A 22,017-nucleotide genomic window follows, 5' to 3' on the forward strand; every position below is an offset into this window, starting at 1 on the left:
ATTAACGTTGACCGACACGTTGACGAACCGTGTCAATCACGCGAATATTAACGCCGCCGCCCGCATCGATGCGAGTATCCAAGTCGCATCTCAAAAGTCAATAAGCGATCGCCGGAAGGAAGCAGGGAAGGATGGTTGAGAGTTCTGGGTTCCAGCTAGGTGTGGTCGGATCGCTGGCTCTTTCGGTTGCCTCCTCGGTTTCGATTGTCATATGTAACAAAGTTCTCATGAGCACTCTTGGCTTCCCTTTCGGTCAGTAGCTTCAGCTCCTGTGTTAAATTGATAAGGTATCATACAACTTTGAACGAGTGAAGAAGACTAAAAGCATGTCGATATTATGAATCTCACAGCTACAACGCTAACGAGCTGGCATCTATTGGTGACCTTCTGCACGCTCCATGTCGCGCAGCGCCTCCGCTTCTTTGAGTCCAAATCAATCGACACGAAGACGGTGGTTCTCTTTGGCCTCCTTAACGGCACCTCCGTTGGCTTCCTGAACCTCAGCCTCGGCTTCAACTCCATTGGATTCTACCAGGCAAGTAGTGTTATGTCAACTACATCACATTTATAATATGGAACAGGGGCTCATTGTCTTTACTGATGTATCAGATGACTAAACTTGCCATCATACCTTTTACTGTCCTGCTGGAGACTCTGTTCTTGAAGAAAACTTTCAGGTTCACTGGAAAGACTTTTATCTGAGTTGATATGTTGGTGTTTGAAATTTACCGAAATAAGAATTTGTTTGCAGCCATAGTATCAAGCTGGCTTTGCTTCTCCTCCTGCTCGGAGTCGGCATTGCATCGGTCACCGATCTCAACCTCAATCTTCTTGGCTCCATCGTCTCCGTTCTTGCGATTGCCACTACATGCATTAGCCAAATTGTATCCTTTCTGTTTCAGATTTTCCTGAAAGAAGAAAACATAAAAAGGATCAGTACTCGTCATGTTTTCTTGACCATAAATCTGCATGGCAGATGACGAACACGATTCAGAAGAGGTTGAAAGTTTCCTCCACGCAACTTTTGTATCAATCATCTCCATACCAAGCATCTATTCTAGTTGCGACTGGCCCATTTGTGGACCGGATGCTCACCGGACAAAACGTGTTCGCCTACGACTACAAACCTCTGGTTCTGGTATGCTTGCTGATGAATATTCCCTGCACTGGAACAGCCGAGAGGATACATTTTCTTTCTACCTTGTTTGACTTGCGATTTCATGTTCGTTGTATATTAACAGGCATTCATCGTGCTGTCTTGCTTGATTGCTGTGTCGGTTAACTTCAGCACCTTTTTGGTAATTGGGGTAACATCGCCGGTGACATATCAAGTTCTCGGCCACCTCAAGACATGCCTCATTCTCTCGATCGGCTACATTATGCTGCATGATCCCTTCACGAGCAGAAACATTGCAGGAATCCTTGTTGCCATCTTTGGGATGGCTCTCTATTCATACTTCTCTGTGCAAGAGAGCAAAAAGAAATCAGCAAATGATACTTTACTCATTTCACAGGTTCGATAGTCCTCATATTCTGGATGTTACCGTGATCTGTCTTTCAAGTCTATGTTTTGAGTGTTGTTATGAAAAGTGATGATATGTGGTCATTGCAGATGGCAAAGGAGACAGCGCCACTTTTTGCCGATCAAAAATCATGATAAAAACAACAATGATATCAAAAAATTGCATGGACTTCCAGCAGTTGCTGACAACTCTCTGACTAGCACCACCAAGTAATAAATACAAAGGAACTTAAATGACATATTTCTTGTTATGTCATTGGAAGCAATTGAGTAGGTCTCTCCAATCTTTGGATGACTTTTACTATCCCTTGTTTTTGCAAATGTTCACGAGAAACTTGTGTCTTGTAATCACACATTTTGCTTACGTGTGAGTGCTAGAATGTTTGCAATTTTTCCTTTTCATTCTAATTTACATATTATCTTTTCTTCTCGACGAGCTCTAGGGCCTTATTATTAGGACTGTAAACAAGCCGAGCCGAACCGAGCCGAGCTTTGGGGTGTTCAAGCTTGTTTGATAAGATAACCGAGCCGGGCCGAGCCGAGCTTAAAATGAACCAAGCTTTTGAAATGAGTGTTCAAACTTGGCTTGGTTTATTTTTTATGAGCTTGAGTTTGTTTGAATCTTGGCTTGAGCTTGGTTCGTTTAATGTTATCAAGCTCTCAATTCAAGCTTGGCTTGAGTTTGGTTCGAGCTTAGCTTGAGCTTGATTCGTTTAGATGCTATCAAGCTTGTTTGATTGTTTGATTGATTATTAAGATTAATAATTTAAATTTATTTATTTTTTTATTTTATTTTATTATTTATTTAGCGTATTGAAAAGAGTTTTATTAATAAATATGGTTCGTAAACATTGTTCACGAACGTTAACGAGTTGAACACATATGTGTTTAAGCTTGTTTGTTTAGCTTAACGAGTTGTTTAAGTTTATTTGTTTAATTAATGTTATGTATATTGAACGAACATAAACAAGTTCTTATCAAACCGAACACCAAGCTTGTTCACGAACGCTTGTTCATTTACAACCCTACTTATTATGGATGAATTGAGGACCTAATCCTAGGCATTTATCAGAAGATGTAAACCGCAGGTGCAAGAAAACTAAATGGCATTCTTATGAACGGGCTACTTATTGACACAAGAACAGATTCTAAGTGTACCTCCTGTAAGCAATCTTTTGGTACCCTCTTTTCGAACCAATTTAACAGAATAATGAGGTATTTGGAGTGCAAGAAAAGTATTGCATATGGAAAGGCAGTTTCCATGTATGGAAGACTATGTTCCTCCCTACATAAACTTCTCTACCCTACTTTTAACAGCAATAGGCAACCCAATGCTACAGGAACACTCAAAACCATTTGTTAGGTGTTTGTTTATGGTTCCCCAGTCAATGTGCCCAGGCATGCATGCATCCATAGCAAATTGATTAAAAAACAAAGACAAAGCCAATGGACGCTTCCATCAACCCACCACCAACACACACTAGAATTCATTCTATACTGAGATTTCCATGGCTCCGTCGTTCTTCAACCAAGAAGGCATCATCCATGAGAGAGCGCTCCTTCGCCAGATCGCCGAGTACCAGGGCCAGAAAAAATGAGAGAAAGAGTAGTCCAGAAGAAGCTGAAGAGCAAGAGAATATCGATGGGAGTGGGACAAAGACCACACCCTCTTCTTCTGTAGTTCCAAAGCTGGAAAATGAAGAACTACAAGGAATTGACAAAGGAGGACCTACTTTGAGGGAGGCAAGAGAAGGAGAAAGAACATACACGGGCATTGACAGAAAGAAGGAGATGCAAAAAGAACAAGGACAAGAGATTAGTGATGGCAAAAGTGCAAGGATCACATCCTTTCCTCCTCTACTAGTTCCAGAGTTGGCAAATAAGGAACTAGGAGAAAATGTTAAAGAAGAACCTACGACAATGTTGGTTAGAGAAGGGCAAAAAAAGGAAAAAGTGAAGATAATACCTCCTATGCCAATGCCAGAGGTTAGGCATGCACAAGAGGAAAGTATAAAGGAGGAGGAAGAAGAAAAACGAGAGGTCAGTGATCATGAGAGTGCAAAAACCACATCCTCACCTCTACCAGTCACAAAGCAAGCAAATGAAGAAAGTAGGCTTGGAGGAATTGGCAAAGTTGAACCGACAATGCAAGAGACAAGGGAAGTGTTGGAGAGGAAGCCAGATTCACTTCCAGAGACTAAACAAGGCCAAATGGAGAGCAGAGAAAAAGTACAAAAGGTGAGTGACAGTGATAGTTCAAAGATCACATCCTCTCATCATCTGCTAGTTCCGAACTTAGCAGAGGAAGAAAGTGATCTAGGAGGAATGAGCAAAAAGAAAACTCCAATGATGGAAGTAACAGAAGGGCAAGAAAGTGGCACGATAAAGGAGGAGAAGATACTTTCTCCTTCAATGCCACAGATTGCAGAAAGTCAGACGGAGAGAAGACAAAAACAACAGGAACAAGAAATCAGTGGTCATAAGAGAGCAAAGATCACACCTGATTTGCCCATTCCAATGATGGAAAATAAAGAAAGTGAGCTTGTAGAAACTAATAAAGAGGAACCTACAAACATGGAGGCAATGCACGAAGAAGAAAAATACACTAGTAAGAGAACAGTTGAGCTGATTCCTCCACTGATGCCAGAGACTGAAAAACGTCAGACGGAGAGCAACCAAAAAGAACATGGAGTATATGAAACAGAAAAGGAAGAGGTCGAGACGATGGAGACCAAAATGCAAGTACCAGGAATCGACAGAAGCAATTTGGAAAATGATAATCTGGTGCGAGAGAAAAAAGAAGATATTCAGGAACGAGAACAGCTATTGATTGCTACAAGAATCTCTGCTCGTTCAGATCCAACCTCAGCAAATGCTGCAATAAGAGCAGGAGTTGCTCCTAGTGGCAATATCAGAGGAACTCTTCCTTCTACATCAACAATGTCAGTGCCAACAAATGAAGAGAGTTCAAATGAAACGACAAGTTTGGAGAAGAAGTCCCCTTTGCTGATGCCACAGCTGCAGAAAACCCAAAGCAAAATTGAGGAATCCATGACAAGGGAAGAACAAGGAAAAAGTGCTGAACTGAGCAATTGTGAAAAAAAGAAAACATTAATGCCCTCTCGTTTGATGCCGATACCAGAAAATACAGGTTTGTCGCACAAGACTGAAGTCTCCTCCTCGATTTCATCTGTAGAAAAAGGAGAGAAGACAGTGAGTGGTGACGCCATGCTTTTTGAAAGTGAGCAAGTAGGAGAGGCAGACATAAGTTGCAAGGCAAGTGCAGAAAAGATTGTTCAATCTTCTTCATCAATGTTAACACCAACAAGTTCAAAGAGTTTGGCAGGAGAAAGAAATAGCAAGGATCCTAACTCTTCCATTACAAGAGAAGAACACTCAATGACTAAAATGGAGTTGGAGAGGGCATCTATATTGAAAATCAATTCAGAAAGTAACAAGGAGCTGAAAGCTTTAGACAAACCAGTAAAAGATAGCCACGGGAGCAATTCAGGAATGGACAATATAGCTTCCATCTCTCGTCTGCCTGCCTTATCAAAGGAAGAGATTCAGATTGACAGGAAAAGGCTGAGAGGAATGGTTATTACAGAAGAAAATGAAAAGATTATCAATGAAAGAAACAGAATGAATATGGAGAATAATGACAAAAGAGAGGCAAGTGATGCAAATATCTCTGGAACATATTCCCCATCCTCTATCTTGGCACCAACGATGAGGGATGGGGAAGATGAAGGAAATAAACCATTTTCTACTGCTGAGTCAAAGTCAATAGATGAAGATGCAGGACACACAAACAAGGAGGTAAAAAGCCAAGGAAGAGATAAAGGAGAAAGCACAAGTAATGGAAGGAGTGCTTGGACAACAATTGGTGTGATAGCAATGATGGCTGGAATTACGTGGTTGGGGCAGATGGTTCTCATGAAGCGACTAGAAAAAGTTCGAAGGCAAAAGCATACCTGGAAGGAAGGTTAGAGATGCTATGCAGTATTATGCTTTTAAACTTGTTATACTTTAAATGCTTACACCCAAATAAATCAACAAAATAAATATGGCACATATACTTTTCATCATACTGAAAAGCATGAAACTAGATTGTATGATCTAATTGTGAGACATGAATAACCTTATTTTAAGGCACTAGATATATGAGTAAAACAAATATTGCAACGTGGATTTAAGTAGACAGATCACCAAGTCAGCAGCATATTCTAGTGAGAGTTGAACTTTGAACTTATGAGCTAAGCATGCACGTATTTAAAAATTAGCCTAGACAAACTTGTTTGTCAGTTACAGACGATGAGATTCAATGAATTAAGCATGAAATACTGTTTTTATAACTAATCAAATTAAGAAACTAGAACAACAATTGTTGAGCTTAATTTGCATTCCTTTATTCCTTTTTCTCGCTTAGAGCAACAAATCGCTGCATATTATTCTTTTGTGCCATAATCCTATGAAATAGTGCCCTCCCAATGGCCTGGAACTGGAAAACTTGCTTAACTACCAATTTATGGCATTTCCCAAGCATTGCTTCACAAATGATATTCTGGCTTGACACCTCAGCCTTTCTTGGACTCTCAAATGACTATTCTTGTTTTGAAAAACATGTTAAGGAAGTTAAAGAGAAGGTGAGAAGAGGAAGAAACTTCATTTCTAGTCCCTTTGCTAAGTGAGGCTTCTTAAGCATGCTTATATTTTATAGGATCCCCAACCCAAGTGTTAATGTCTTGGCATTCTGAACTAGGCTTCTCATAAGTGGGAAGATTTTTTAAAAAAAAAAAATGTCGCCTTTCATTTGCCCTCGCTTTCTATTTACCTCAAAGCTAAAACAAGGAATCTTTCATGAGTAACTCTTCTGTTAAATTTATCATCATTAGTCCATGTATACTCAAAAAGGGGTTGTGTCTTCCATTTGATAAATAGTTCTAATGACTACCTCCCTTTTCTTAAACAATCTGGTGCTCAATTACGTCTTTTGATTCTTCTTTCAATGTTTGACTTGATTGTGGATGAGCATTTCGTTCATTACTTATTGATCCTATGAACGTCGATGGTCAACTCGCCGGTGATTGTACACTGAGGTTGCTTATCTGGGTTACCCTGGCCACGTGATTTTGCGAAGCTTTACCAAGAAGCCTAGGATGAGAAATACGTCTAGAGCAGGTTAGAATGGTGGTTGGGGGTTCCTTAGGCAGCCGCTCCAACGCTCAATTAAGTCTTCGAAGAAGGAGAAGTAGAAGATGTGTAGGGGAATTAGGGTTTAATGTGTTATGTGTGCATACCTTTTCTCATAAGGACATGATACCTTTTATAGGATCGTGTCCCTCCTCCATGCTCTTCCCCTGCCCCTAGTTTCTCACGGTCGTTCCCACGTCATTTGGTATAAATGATTATTTATGCACTTTTATTTCGAGGTGAATGTATGTGTTCCCCGCTTTTCTCACGGTAATGACTACGTTGTCCACGTCTTTAATAAATGATGGTTCCTCGCTTTAATTTCTCATAATTGGGACCGTTTTAGGTCGGTCGGGAGTAGGAGTTGAGGCTGGATTGGATATGAGCATCCGAGGAGGAAGTCGAGAGTCAGGAGTCGGGAGTCGGGAGTAGAGGGTCGAGTTTGGATTGGATCCAAGCATCGGAGGAGGAAGTCAGGAGTCAGGAGTAGGGAGTCGAGTCTGGATTGGATCTGAGCATCTGTGGAGGAAGTCGAGAGTCGAGTCTGGATTGGATCCGAGCATCCGAGGAGGTTAGAAGCCTAGGATGAGAAATACGTCCAGAGCAGGTTAGAATGATGATAGCGAGTTCCCTAGGCAACCACTCCGACACTCAAGTAGGTCTTCAAAGAAGGAGAAGTAGAAGATGCGTAGGGAAATTAAGGTTTGATGTGTTATGTGTGCATACCTTTTCTCATAAGGACATGATACCTTTTATAGGATCATGTCCCTCCTCCATGCTATATATTAATTCAATGCAAAGCCGAGGTAAATGCCTCCTTTATGTGCTAGTCACTATTCCAAAGGCTAGTAGCCGCCCATGATTTACCTCCTCCCTGTTGACCCTGGGACGGGTTGGCGAAGGCGTTGGAGGCGAGCGTATTCACCTTTTTGCCATCATGTCCCTCCTCCATGCTCTTCCCCTGTCCTTAGTTTCTCGCGACCGTTCCCACGTCTTTTGGTATAAATGATTATTTATGCACTTTTATTTCGGGGTGAATGTCTGTGTTTCCCATTTTTCTCATGGTAATGACTACATTGTCCACATCTTTAATAAATGACGGCTCCTCGCTTTAATTTCTCATAATTGGGACCGTTTTATGTCAGTCGGAAGTAGGACTTGAGGCTGGATTGGATTTGAGCATCCAAGGAGGAAGTCGGGAGTCGAGTTTGGATTGGATTTGAGTATCCGAGGAGGAAGTTAGGAGTCAGGAGTAGGGAGTCAAGTCTGGATTGGATCCGAGCATCTGAGGAGGAAGTCGAGAGTAAGAGTCCGGCCTCGAGTCAGCAATGATCAGAGAACAATTTCTTTTGACTTTTGATCGTCATTTTGGCAAGACTACTAACCCCTCAGGCCATGTGGTACCTTCTAATTTCCTCTCGTATCACTAATCTCCCATTTAAGTTTAGTTGAAGGAAGTGGAAGTCCGACTGACTGACTAATATGATGTGGCAAGACATCCTTCTTCGTCCTGATTAGCTAGACATGTGGCTATGGGTAAATCTCGGCACGACTTTTAAACAAGATCTGCGCCTTAATTACGGCCACGCCTCTTAAATGTGGGGCATGCTTTTATCAGCTTTGGTTTATGAACCAGAAGGCGTCATTATCTCCGAGGTTATATCACATTAATGTGAGGTGACCCCTAGCAGGGAAGATTAAACGTCTACCTTAGCACAATGATGATTTGGAGCTGTTGTGACCCATGTGCTTGATCGGGCAACCAATGATCCTCTCTACTTTCTAGATGATCTGGATCTGACGGTCCAGACCAGACGCATGCAAATATAAATTAGGTTACGAGGGTTGTTGTCTGATTGTGCAACCCTCGTTCGTGTATACGTCGCTCTTCGTCGTCTCCACTTCGAGCTTTTCTGTGTTTCCGTCCTTGAGTAAGTTGCTTCCTTTCTTACTTTTGACATTTACCAACCTACCTTTGGCCCTTCCCTTTCTCTGTCAGTGTCGAACCGAGAATTGGTTTGGTGATGGATGTGGGGTCTCCGTCTACTCCTTGGTATAGGTTCGTGGAGTTAAGATTTAGCAGTGGTGTGTTAGATCAACTAAGGACCACCTACGGGATTCCGACTGATCATGGCCTAATACTTCCCAACGGGAATGATTGCCCTGACCATCCTCCAATATACGTGACCTTCTTCCGAAGTTACCTGCTAAGTAGATTACGCTTTTCTATTCTTGTTTTCTTCACTGAGGTGTCCCAAGACATTCCCTTGTCTCAATTGGGGCCAAACTCATTCAAAATTTTAATCAGAGTTGTTATCATTTTTGTCTGTACCAAATTCCTATATCTGCTCGACTATTCCATTGCTTCTTCTAGCCAAAGAAAATAGAGGATGGAGTATTCTTCTTCTCCTCTCGAGTTGGCCACGACCTACTCAAGGGTCTTCCCTCATCACATAAGAGATGGAAACCACAGTTCTTTTTCGTCTGACCCACGAGTCTCATGTCTTGGCCAACTTACTGGCAACGCGAATTACCCCCACCTCCTCATTTGAAAGATCATCACCTGAAACGGGGTTATTTTCATGCCTCAGAGCGACTGCAAGACTTGAAGTTTGATGGCAATTCCTTACTGGACGAAGGGTTGCTTCAGATGTTTAGGTAAAGCCCAGTTCTAGCTCCTCTTCAACTCCCTTTTGGTAAGTTCTTCTTCCTCTTTTCTGAATTTGATTTCTAACTGAAGGTTTATCTTTATTTTTGCAATTGTCACTATGTTGAAAGACTTTCTGAGTCAAGCGACGAGGTTGTCAGACGCCGAGTTAGAGGCCTATGGTACTGAAATTGCTGACCCAACCACGGAGGCAACCATAAATAAGGAAGCTCCACCCGATCCAGCACCCGTCTTGGTGGAAACAGCACCTCCAGCATCAGCGAGTGCAGAGCCCACACTCTCGAGGAACTCTAGGGTCCCTTTACGGATGACCCAGAAAAGGCGCTGATTGTTTGAGTGCAACCCTCTCCACCACGGGCTCGGGACTTGGTTTCCCCTCCCCACTCACAGCATTATTGTGCGAGAATCTTATCCCTGATGGTCCTTCACCTTTACCTGTTCGTCCCCCGACTCTCCCTTAGAAACGGTCGGTGATCCAATGGATGTCATTCCCTGCATCCGCTTGTTTCAACTCCTCTCGAGGTCACAACCCCCACTTCCTTCTTGCAAAGAGACCTAGGGGCCAGCTCCTTATGTCCCCCGTTGGAGTTCGATCTCCTGGCTCCTCAAGCCGGGACGATTACCACGACACAGGAGAGTTCCACTTAGATCTCACTCTCCTTGGCACGGTGGCGACGAGGTAGAAGAATGGTGAAGCGGCTACAAGTCTTTCTCTTAGAGCTCTAGTAGAGGAGCTGATGGGATTCGGAGCCGATCATATGTCGAAGATGATGGTCTTTGGCAGATGATTCCAGGAAGTATGGTAGGGTCGTCATGAAATGCATGCTCGTATAACTGAACTGGAGAAACCTAGTTGGCTTCTTTGAAAACTAAAGCTTCCCTTGCACAAGTAGAGCTAACCTGTCTGAAGAACCTAAGGGATGATCCGACTACAGAGAAATCGGAAATTCTTCGTTTAAGGAAGATTATATCAGAGGGGAAGTTAGACAGTCTCCAAGCGAAGTATGAGATTGACCAGTTGAAAAGGGAGATAGATTCCCTAAAAGCTTAGAATAAGAAGTTGGAGTCGGGGAGAAAAAAGCATTGGAAGGAGATTAAGAAGTTAAAAACCGTAGCAGAGGAGCAAGAGGTGAAGCTCGGGGTAGCTGAAGTAGGGATAAATACCGCTAAAGGCGAGTTGGATGTCTGCCCAAAAAAAAAAAGCTTAATCTTTTGGAGGTGAAGTTGGGAGCTACTCGGGAGGAGACTGAGTCTAGCAAAGCTTTAGCGGAGGATGGTTGTGCGAGTTGGAGTCTTCTCGTGGCGAGGCAGAGGCCACTCTTGTAGGAGTCAAGAATGAGCTTCGGGCAGCATCAGAGGTTATGCACCAAGAAATGGAATCTTCCCAAGCATCAGCTGAGGCCCGAGCATCAGCTGAGGCCCGACTCCGTTAGCTCGAGATTACCCATTTAGAAGACGAGACCATTCAAGCTGAGGCTGAGTCTGAGGTTGAGGCACTATAAGTCTAGAAGGTCGAAGTGCAAACAACTCTCAAAGCCCAAAGAGACTAGCTAGCAGGCACAACAGCCGAGCTATCGGGAAATTGTATTGGGGAAGACGCTTGAGCCACTGAAAAAGAAAGAATTCCTTCACTTTAAGGAATTTTATGGCACAGTTGACACACGTTTTGCCCTAATGGTGTGATGTGGTGTGCACGACGCTTTGAAGTAGCTGCAAGAGTTTGGCCACCTGCCCGTCAACAGGCCTCGTCCAGTCCTTAAATTATCAAAGATCATAGACAGCATCCCTGAGGAAGATGTGGCAGATTTTACTTAATGTTTCTTTCCTTTTAGGTTAGGTCAACTGTTGTAACTAATGTCCTTGACTTTGTAAAAAGATCTTTTGGTTTCTTTGACGCTTCCTTTTAGTTTTATATCGGGCGGTTCAACTAAACCAATGTAGCCAAGGCTAGAGTCTCGACCCCGACTATGGCCGAATGAAGGGATTTGAGCCCTGAAAAGGACACACGCAATATGATATAAGCTCGACCCTTATGCGAAAGGGAAGGTTGATATCGCAACCGGAAAGATCTCGACTCCGACTATGTTCAAGTCGGGAGAGTTTGGCTCTAAAAAGGACACAGATGATACGATATGCGCTCGACCCTTATTCAAAGGGGAGGTTGATATCGTAACCGGAAATATCTTAACTCCGATTATGTCCGATCCTAGGAGTTTGGGCCCTGAAAAGAACACGGATGATACGATATGCGCTCAACCCTTATACGAAGGGGGAGGTTGATATTATAGCCGAGAAGATCTTGACCTGAACTATGTCCAAGTCGAGGGAGTTTGGGCCTTGAAAAGAATACGGGCGATAATATATGTGCTCGGCCCTTATGCAAAGGGGGAGGTTGATATCGCAACCGGGAAGATCTCGACCTCGATTATGTCTAAGTCGGGGGAGCTTGGCCCTAAAAAGAATACGGGCGATACAATATAACGTCAGCCCTTATACGAAGGGGAGGTTGATATCGTAGCCGAGAAGATCTTGACCCTAACTATGTTCGAGTTAGGGGAGCTTCGACCCTAAAAAGGACATAGGCGATACGATATGCGCTCTGCCCTTATGCAAAGGGAGAGATTGATATCGCAGCCGGAAAGATCGCAACCTCGACTATGTCCGAGTCGGGAGAGTTTTGAGAAGAGATCCAATCTCTTGTTGCTTGAATTTGCAAGATAGTACTCTCCCGAGTCAAACTTTTCGATTACCCAAAATGGCCCCTCCCATTAGGGTTCCAGCTTTCCCATGTCCCCTACTGGCTTAACTTTGTTCCAGATTAAGTCTCCGACTTGGAAAGAGCGAGGAATGACCTGTTTATTTTAGTTGAGGCTCATCCACTGGCGATATGCAACGAGTCGTGTGACAACTTTTCCCCTTGTTTCCGTAATCAGGTATAAGTCGAGAAGACGTAGTTTATCATTGTCTTATCCATAAATACTTCTTCTGATAGATTCGTCACCAATCTCTAATGAAATGGCTGCTTCCTCACCATAGATGAGATGAAATGGAGTCATTCCAGTACTTTCTCGAGTAGTCGTTCGATAGGCCCGGAGGATATTGGGTAATTCATCTACCCACCTGTCTTGAACATGATCCAATTTAATTTTTCAGCCCCCTTACTAGCTCCCTGTTGACTGCCTCAACCTACCCATCGCTATGTGGATATGCAACTGAGGTGAAGGCTAGCTGAATACCAAATCCTTCACACCACTCCTTTAGTCGGCAACCATGGAATTGTAGGTCATTGTCCGAGACAAGTTTGTTAAGCCAACCGAATCGACAAATGATATTTTGCCATAGGAACTTCATGACCTCATTTTTTTTTTTATCAGGGCTAATGGTACTGTAGGATCGTGAGCATGTGAGAGAGGGAGGTAAATCACGTGATTTTTAAAACTCGCTTTTTTCAGCTTTTTAAAATAAAGTGCACAACGGAATACAATTAAGTAAGAAAGAATAAAAATAAAAAATGAACGGTTTTATTTGGTTCGGAGTCTTCGATGACTCCTACTCCAAGACTCAGGTCCTTTGGACCTTTCCGATGGGTAATCCACTAATCAATCGTAATCAAATACACGAATGAACAAGTAGGAAGTGTAACACCCTACACTTTCCTTTTGCAAGTATGTAAAGTATGCACAATAGTAATTAGTTATCAACACGAAGATGTCAAAATAGATGCGCTCGTGTGTTGGTGTCGGTCTGCCTACAACAATCGGGCGTAGTAGAGTAGCACAACACAAGGACGTTGCAATAGAACAGTTGAGGAAGTTCATGTAATTGTTGTATTTTGAAAACTGCCGCCAACCTCCTTTTAAACACTGTTGGAGGTGCCTCCAAAGCTCCAGGGAGCTTCCAATAGCGCTTATCTGATCTGAAGACTACGGTCTTTATCCGTGTGAGGACGCCTCCATTAACTCCGAGGCACCTACAATGCGCTCTGAGGTGCCTTCAATCGCCTTGAAGGCGCCCTCCCGTAGTGAAACCTTATCTTCAAACTTTATCCCCGCGAGGGCACCTTCGCCCTATCCAAGGTGCCTCCATTAAGCTCCGATGCGCCTTCCCGCAGCTCCAAGGCACCTTGGGCACTGTTCATCCGAGACTATTTTTTGCACTTAGCTCCTGCAAATATATGTTAATCTAACAATAAATAACCTACAATACAGGGTTAACATAATAAGATAAAATAACATTATTAATTAGATCTTGTCTATCAAGAACATAATCCAATCATGCTCTCAGCTTAAACTTCTAAAATGGATCTAAGCTAGACTAGCACCTACAGTCCCACTGTAACTCATCCTCACTGGATCACTCTCCTTCAGTGCTTACCTTACTTACCATTACAGACTTACTTGACTCTTAATTCACTAGGACTTCATGCCAGATGCCCCATTCGGACTTCAGCCAGTTGTTAGGTATCGCAGACCCAACTAGACTTCTTTCCAAATATCAACCTATCTGGTCTTCCCATGTTAGTTATCAACTTAACTGGACTTCAGCCTGGTGTCAAGTCCCATCAAGTCTTTTAGTCCTGCACACTTGGTAAATATGTTAGAAAATACAACATCTAACTTTAATTTATTTGTCATTTATCAAAGCCTGAATTTGACCATTAGTGCTAATGACACTAACAAGTACAACCTCCACCTATTTGGAAAAATAGTACACTGCTACCAAAAGGAACTTCTTTTGTTGTCGCTCAATAGGAAATAGACCGACAATATCCATGACCCATTGATCAAAGGGGCAAGCCATGATGGAAGTTCTTAAGAACTTGATTGGGTGATGAGAGAGGTTCTGATGTTTCTAACAATGAAGACAAATAGCGATAAATTGAGTCGTGTTCGCCAATAAAGTCGACTAGAAGTACTCAACTAGTAGAATCTTCCGAGCTAATGTTCTTCCTCCTATATGATTCCCACAAATGTCTTCGTGAATTTCTCGCATAACATAGTCATCATCATCTAGGCCAAGGCATTTGAGGATGGGTTGGGAAAATGACCGTCGATATAATACATCCCCGATCAGAGTAAATCGGGGAGCTCTCCTCTAGGTAGGTGGTGATAGGTACCCTTCAATCGGCAGGTGTACTTTGGTTCGTGGTTTGGTTAATTTGAGAGATCAATAGAACTTGGAAAAATAATTTTCAGTCCTCCAATTTGATAGTGTGCTAGCCAGTTTAGCCAACTCATTTACTTTTTGATTCTATGCCTGGGGGATTTTTTAGAGATTAACTTCTCAAAAGTAAGACCGGAGTCTTTCAAAAGCATTTGTATATCATTGTAATCGTTCGTTTCTAATCTCAAAATTTCCCACTATTTGTTGAGCCACTAGCTGGGAATCTGGGTAGACTATGACTCGAGAAGCTCCCACTTGTTTGGCTGCTTGAAGCCCTGCCAACAAAACTTCATACTCTGTTTTATTATTGGACGCTCGAAAGTTGAGTCGGATGGAAAGAGGGAGTACATCCTCTTGGGGGGATATTAATAGAATCCTCACTTCGCTACCTTGCCGAGTAGATGAGCGTTCCACATAAATCTTTCACGTCTCCTCGATCATCCTGTCAGGTATTTCAGTGAGGAAATCGACTAAGGCTTGAGCTTTGATAGCGGTTCTTGACTGATATTGAATATCATATTCGCTCAATTTGGTGGTACATTTGATCAGCCTCCCAGAGGCCTTTGGGTTGGTCGGCACCCGACCAAGACTGTTATTTATGAGGACTGTGATTAGGTGAGCAAGAAAATATAATCTCAATCAGCGAGCATCCAAGCTCAACCTGAATGCTAGCTTCTCCAAGTTGGTGTACCTATTTTCAGTATCATTTAGCAAGTGACTAAAAAATATATTGGGTGTTGTACCTTATCTTCCTGCCGTAACAAGACTACAACGACTGCTCCATCAGAGGCCGACAAGTATACACACAACATTTTGCCCACTACTGGCTTGGAGAGGAGTGGGAGTCGAGACAAATATTCCTTCAACTCCACAAATACTTGATCACATTTTTCAACCCAATCGAATTTAGCAGCTTTACTCAATACCCTGAAGAAAGGTAGACTCCAAGTGGTCGAATGAGAAATGAATCGAGACAATGTTGTGATGTGGCTGACTAGTCATTGTGCCTCTCTGAGATTATGAGGCAGTAACATATTTTGGAAAGCTTGAACTTTCTTGAGATTAGCTTTAATTCTTCGTTCAGTAACGATGTATCCTAGAAACTTCCAACTTTTGACCCTGAAGAGATTTGTGGATCTTTAGCTTGAGCCCGTATTGTCTTAGAGTGCAACATGTTTCCTTAATGTTCGAGATAAGGGTTTCGACTCATACAGACTTGATTAAGATATCATCCACATATATTTCCACATTCTCACTGATATTGTGCTTGAAACCCTGATCCATAATCCATTGGTAAGTCGCCCCTGGATTCTTTAAACCGAATGACTACTAGGGGTGATAAAATTAACCTTTTTCTGATCCTCAACTAAGGGAATTTGCTGGTAACCTTGGTAAGCCTCCAACATGCATATGAGCTTACAACCAGAAGTTGAGTTTACGAACTGGTTGATACAGGAAGCAGATAGTAATCCTGTAGGCATGTATCCGACTTCTAATAGTTTATCCATTTCTGCCCGAATCACCTGGTTTTGCTTAAGTGAGAATTTCTGCTTCCTTTGCCAAACAGGTCGAGCTTCCGAAAGCGTATTCAGCCGATGAACCATCATTGAGGGAGAGACATCTATAACTTCTTTAGCCGACCAGGCGAAGACATCATGGTTGCTCAAGAGACAAGTAATCAATGCTTCCTTGAGTTCTGAGATAAGATCTATGGTGATTCGGGTGACCCCTCCTGGTTGGTTAGGATGGATTTGCACCTCTTGATGACCGTCCTCGGGCCGAGTTATTGGTGTCTCCTTGGTAACTTCGAAAAAAATGTTGTGAGTTCAGCGAGCCTTTCGAGAATCAATCCGAATTACATTGACATAACATTTCCTGGCTGCCAGTTGATTTCTCTTCACTTTCCCAATTTGGTTATCCATCGGGAATTTGATTTTTTTGTGGAAAGTAAAAAATGCCGCCTAGAAGGTGCTTAATGTTGGTCTCCCTAATATAGCATTGTAAGTGGACTCCGTATTTACTACGAGGAAAGGTGTGTGTCTTGTCCTTCTAACGGGTTCCTCTCATAGGGAGAGAGAGAGAGGTGAATTTTGTTGTACATAATGTCCTGTGAATCCGAACAAAGAGGTGTTCATGAGGTGCAGTTCTTCCTCGTCCAATTGTAATTAGTCAAAGGCCTCTTTAAAAATGATGTTAACAGAACTATCGGTGTCTATGAACATCCTCTTTACTATATAGTTGGCAATAAGTGTTTGAATCACCAAGGCATCCTCATGGAGAATCTCCACTCCTTCCAAATCACTAGGCCCGAAACTTATCATAGGGTCATTAGTTGTACCACGACTCGAACCCGTAGCTCTCTAACCGCAGACCATGAGTCTTCCGAGCTCTGGTGGAACCGTCATCTGTTGGACCTCCCGAATCCTTGCCCTTCTCTTGACTTGATTCCTTCTGAGGTCGAGAGATGTTACAATGACGATGGTAAGGCTCGGAAGATCTCTTGGTTAATTGACTATTGCCAACTTTTCTTTGGTTGGCTTCTAGTCGTAGTTCCCTGGCATTTGTTAGCATTTTCGGGTGGAGTGAGTATTCGACTGATGAAAGTCATAATAGGGCTCTACCATAAATCCCCAACTTGACCCCGAAGTAGTAGGAGTCGGGGCAACTTCCACTGTTTGCATCGCTTTTTTCCCTCTCCGATTCGTGAAATTCCGATTCCAAAAAGGGGGAAGGGGACTCTTCTGATCCGGTTGAACAGACACAGAGGGCGGGGTTGACACGTCTTGCCTTTTTGCCAACTGGGCTTCTTCCACTTGAACGTATTTCAATGCTCAAGCCTATAACCCATTGAAGTCGAATGGGGATTTTTCGCCAGGGATAGAAAGGAATCTCCGTCAATTAAGTCATGTGAGAATGCATTAACTGTTGGTCTCAAAGAGGCCGACGGGGGGGGGGGGCGGGGGGTGAATAACGTCCTGCAAGTTAGACTTAACTATCTTTTGCTTTCTTTTAAGCAAAGACAACGCACATTAATTAAACAGAAATAAAAGCATGAAATAATAGTAAGAGACAATAACGATTTACTTGGTTACAACCGGGGAGATTATTAGTCCAAGACTTTAAAAAGCTTCACTAAAAATTTCCTTCAAGTGGAGTAGCCTCTTACAACAATTAAGTATAGAAAACTAGAAAGCAGTAAACAATAGAAACGAGTGTTGTAAACTAGTGTTGTGCTAAACTCCTAGGGCCAAGGCTCTATTTATAGCCTAATGGTCGAATTCGTCCATTGGCTGACGTGGCACCTCTAAGCGCCTAGAGCAGGTCCGAGTGCCCCTAGTACACCTGATCTGCTTCGCAATAGCTCTTCAACGACATGAAAATAAATTTTTATCCTCATCCGGGTGTTTGGACCGGTCCGAGTGCCTAGAATGTTGCTAACATGGACTTAAACTCTATCCCCACTACAACGCCTCCGAAAGGGTACCTGTGCTAGCCCAAACTGGTCCGGGCACCTGGACTTAGTCCAAGCATCAAGACAAGTCAACTTCATGTTGACTTGTTTGGTTGCTGTTGTGGTCGCTTAGGTGATTTTCCGGCCATCCAGAGTTGAGCTCACCTGAACCCAACTTCGGCCTTCTACTCGAGTAGTTTTCCACTCCGGCTTCTCGTCCCTCAGAAGTGTCGCACCCATCGTTCTCGTCCGTCGGTGTACTTTTCCACATCACCTCGTCTCTTGGATGCACCGAGCTCGTCGACTTACTTCCCGTGTCATCCTTTTCGCTAGCTACGTCTTCCGCTCGACTTCTTGTGTTCCTAAGTTCTTATACACTTAAACACAAAGATCAAATAGAACAGGACCTAACTTAACTCGGTTGACCACATCAAAATTATCCCGGGATACTTGCACTAACTTACACCTCTGTAATAACCAAAGGTGCATCCATGACTACTCGATTGAACTTTGCAGGTACTCTTTTCAAGGTTCTTTGGGCTTCTGTTTGAGGGCGAACAAAGCATGCATGATATCTCCGACTAGTGGTAAAATGTCACATGAACGTCGTTTTAAAATCTTTGAAAGACCGGATGGAAGGCGATTAAACTATCTTTGCGCCGAGCTCGATAGAGTTGTCACAAAAATATGACATTTAACCCTATCTGTATTTTAATGCAGTAGAGAGGCATTTTCGAATTTGCATATGGTCTTCGGGGTTAGTTATGCCATCATACTCTCTAATATGCGGTGTTCGAAAATGTTTTGTAATTTAGCTTGAAGGATATTTTGCAAGAAGGGAGGGCCCCTAGAGTCCTTTATTTTTCAACAACACGCATACTTTCTCCTTTGGAGGACTCCGACTGAGGGTTTTCCTAGAAGACCCTAAAGCTTCTTCTTTCATAACAGAAGTACTGGCCTGGGTAGGGAATGCCTCCCTAGGCATTCCTATGGTCTGAGTTGATTTTTGTTATAGTGTCAGTGATGCCTCGACGAGTTAGGGTGATAGCTCATTCAAGGGGTTGGGCACAGGCGGTGCCAATGGTTGGGATTGTCCTTGCAACACAGATTGTACCATAGTCGCAACTAGTCTATAACCATAGTGATGACGTTTGGTTTTTCAATATCCTCAGTGTTGGGTCTTCCGGTGTTGTCCATCTTACAACGTCTCGGTTCAATTTTTAACTCGAATTTCTCACAAATGGCGTTAATTTGATCCTGTCTAAGAACGTGGATGGTCAACTCATGAGTCGCTCGTGAGCGGCTCGGTCAAAACTCGACTTGACCTCGAAGTTGACTAAGGTCGAGCCTAATTATTACTGGCTTAATGGCTCGTCGAGCCAAACAAACTCATAATAATATATATTTTTTATAATATATAATATATTAATTTATTTATTGAAAAATAATTAAAAAAAAAAATCGAGCTTGAGCTCAAGTCCATAATTAAATATCGAGCTCGAGCTGCAGCTCAACTCTACAGGCTCGAGCGAGCTCAAGCTTGAGTTTAGCCAGTATAAATCGAGTCGAGCCGAGCTCCAGCCTAGGCTGGCTTGAGCTCGACTTGGCTTGTTTACAACCCTAATCTGGGCGTGATTTCGTGAAACTTTTCCAAGGAACCTGTGATGAGAAATACGTCCAGAAGAGTAGGTTAGAATAAGGATATCTTGCCACATCATACTGGTTCAGTTAGTTGAACTTTCGTCTCTTTCGACTAGACTTAAATGGGAAATTAGTGATACAGGAGGAAATCAAGTGGTACCACATGACCTAAGGGGTTAGTAGTCTTGCCAAGATAGCGGTCAAAATTCAAAAGCAATTGTGTTCTAATCATTGCCGACTCGAGGCCCGACTCCCACTCACGACTTCCTCCTCGGATGCACGGATCCAATCCAAACTCGAATCCATACTCCTAACTTTCTCTTCGGATGCTCGAATCCAATCAAACTCCACTCCCTACTCCCGACTAACCTAAAGCGGCCCCAGCTGTCAGAAATTAAAGCGAGAAACCGTCATTTATTAAAGGCATGGACAACGTAACCGTTACTGTGAGAAAAGCAGACAGGCATTCACCCCGAAATAAAAGTGCATAAATAATCATTTATACCAAAAAATGTGGGAACGATTGCGAGAAACTAGGGACAAGGAGAGAACATGGAGGACAGACATGATCCTATAAAAGGTAGTCTATCCTCATCAGAAAAGATACGCGCACATGACAACATCAAACCCTAATCCCCCTACGCATCTTCTACTTCTCCTTCTTCGAAGATTTACTTGAGCGTCGGAGTGGTTGCGCTAGGGAACTCCCTGATCTTTATTCTAACCCGATTTTTTGAATGTATTTCCCATCCTAAGCTCCTTGGAAAAGTTTCGCGAAATCACGATGACCAAGGGGTTCCCCGACGCAGCCACTCCGACGCTCAAGTAAGTCTTTAAAGAAGGAGAAGTAGAAGATGTGTAGGGGGATTAGGGTTTGATGTTGACATGTGCGCGTACCTTTTCTCATGAGGACAGACTATCTTTATAGGATCATGCCCCTCCTCCACGTTCTCTCCTTGTCCCCAGTTTCTCGTGATCGTTCCCACGTCTTTTGATATAAATGATTATTTATGTGCATTTATTTCGGGGTAAATATCTATGTTTCCTGCTTTTCTCACAGTAACGATTACGTTGTACATGTCTTTAATAAATAATGGTTACTCGCTTTAATATCCGGCAACTGGGACCGTTTTGGGTCAGTCGGGAGTAGGGAGTTGAGTCTGGATTGGATCCGAGCATCTGATTCGACCATCCGAGGAGGAAGTCGGGAGTTGAGAGTTGGAAGTTGGGAGTCGGGAGTTGAGAATATGAGTCGGGCCTCAAGTCGGTAATGATCAGAGCACAATTGCTTTCAACTTTTGACCATTATCTTGGCAAGACTACTGACCTCTCGGGCCATGCGGCACCGTTTGATTTCTTCCCGTATCATATTTGGATGATAAGATTCTATGATCTTACAATTCAATTAAGGTTTTTTACTGCTATAACATTGATAATTTATCATATGCATTCACTTTCAATATTATACCATTACATTTTTGACAGTCATTCAAATCTGATAAAATGCAAACAAATATATGTTACATGTTCACATAGCAAATAATTTCTATAAAATAAATGAATGACAATTATATGATGGTTGGTAATGATAAATTATCTAGTTATGGTTGTCGAAATCGGGATTCAACATAAGATCGTTTAGGTCTGTTTGCATCATAAAATGGTGAAACCCTAATGTCTGAATCACAAACTTGACACCACGAATATGATATACACTTAATTAGTTAACTAAAGACATACATAGCTTTTATCATTATCACCAAGGTAAATCGCAAAGCTACAACGCTATTGTTGTGGTCAGCACTACTTGCTACCCCTCATCCAACGTACAACAAAAAGGACAACTAGGCCAAATTTGGCTTAGTTAGCACAGTAATCTTGGAAAAAATCGTACTTTGAGGGGTGCTAAAGCTTGAACACCCGCGACCTATGGCATCCATAATAACTAACGACCCGGAAGTGAGAGCCCCAGGAATATAAATTTACCACCAAAACAAAAGATCCAAACATGGTAACGAAAGTAACCTTAAAGAGTCCGCCGAAGTTTCCGCAGAGGACGGAGATGAGAGATCGTGAGTCGGGCGATTTGACCTGATCCGCAAAGTTTCCGAAGTCCGCCGTTGTCCGCAACCCCCCATTTTGCTAGGTTAACGTCCTCCCCCTTACCCTCGACCCGAAGCGGACCTCCGCCTCTGATCCGAGCAATCTATGACACGATGGACGCATCTGGAACACCAGATCGGCTTCGGGCAGTCGATCTGGAACCCGAAGCCTTCCTTTCCAAGCAGTCGAATCGGCCGGCCCTCGTTCGGGGGCGAAAGGAAAGAAGAAGATGGGGAACTCATTCGCTCAGAAGTGTCTGGCAAAGATTTTAAACAA

The 22,017-nt window shown here is 42.9% G+C and overlaps 1 protein-coding gene and 1 long non-coding RNA gene across 3 annotated transcripts; one reads left to right on the plus strand and one right to left on the minus strand.

The window, feature by feature from the left end:
• The first annotated feature begins 117 nt into the window (after positions 1–117).
• Positions 118–1,752, plus strand: LOC122024445 (UDP-xylose transporter 1-like). The gene is made up of 7 exons (XM_042583077.1): positions 118–252; positions 351–535; positions 610–677; positions 752–884; positions 977–1,138; positions 1,242–1,514; positions 1,613–1,752. The coding sequence occupies exons 1-7, from the start codon at positions 132–134 to the stop codon at positions 1,655–1,657; spliced, it is 987 nt and encodes a 328-aa protein (XP_042439011.1). The 5' UTR covers positions 118–131; the 3' UTR covers positions 1,658–1,752.
• LOC122024446 lies at positions 127–21,979 on the minus strand. Of its 2 annotated transcripts, none has more exons than XR_006123433.1 (4): positions 21,664–21,979; positions 632–1,461; positions 349–528; positions 127–269 (listed from the first exon to the last, which is right to left on the minus strand). It is a non-coding gene; the product is annotated as an uncharacterized LOC122024446 (long non-coding RNA). The 2 variants fall into 2 exon arrangements; XR_006123434.1 differs by lacking the exon at positions 21,664–21,979 and having other exon boundaries at positions 632–908; positions 986–1,310.
• Between the last annotated feature and the right edge of the window lie 38 nt (positions 21,980–22,017).

The sequence above is a fragment of the Zingiber officinale genome, chromosome 9B (genome assembly GCF_018446385.1).
Source record: "Zingiber officinale cultivar Zhangliang chromosome 9B, Zo_v1.1, whole genome shotgun sequence".
In the NCBI taxonomy this organism is placed as follows: Eukaryota; Viridiplantae; Streptophyta; class Magnoliopsida; order Zingiberales; family Zingiberaceae; genus Zingiber; species Zingiber officinale.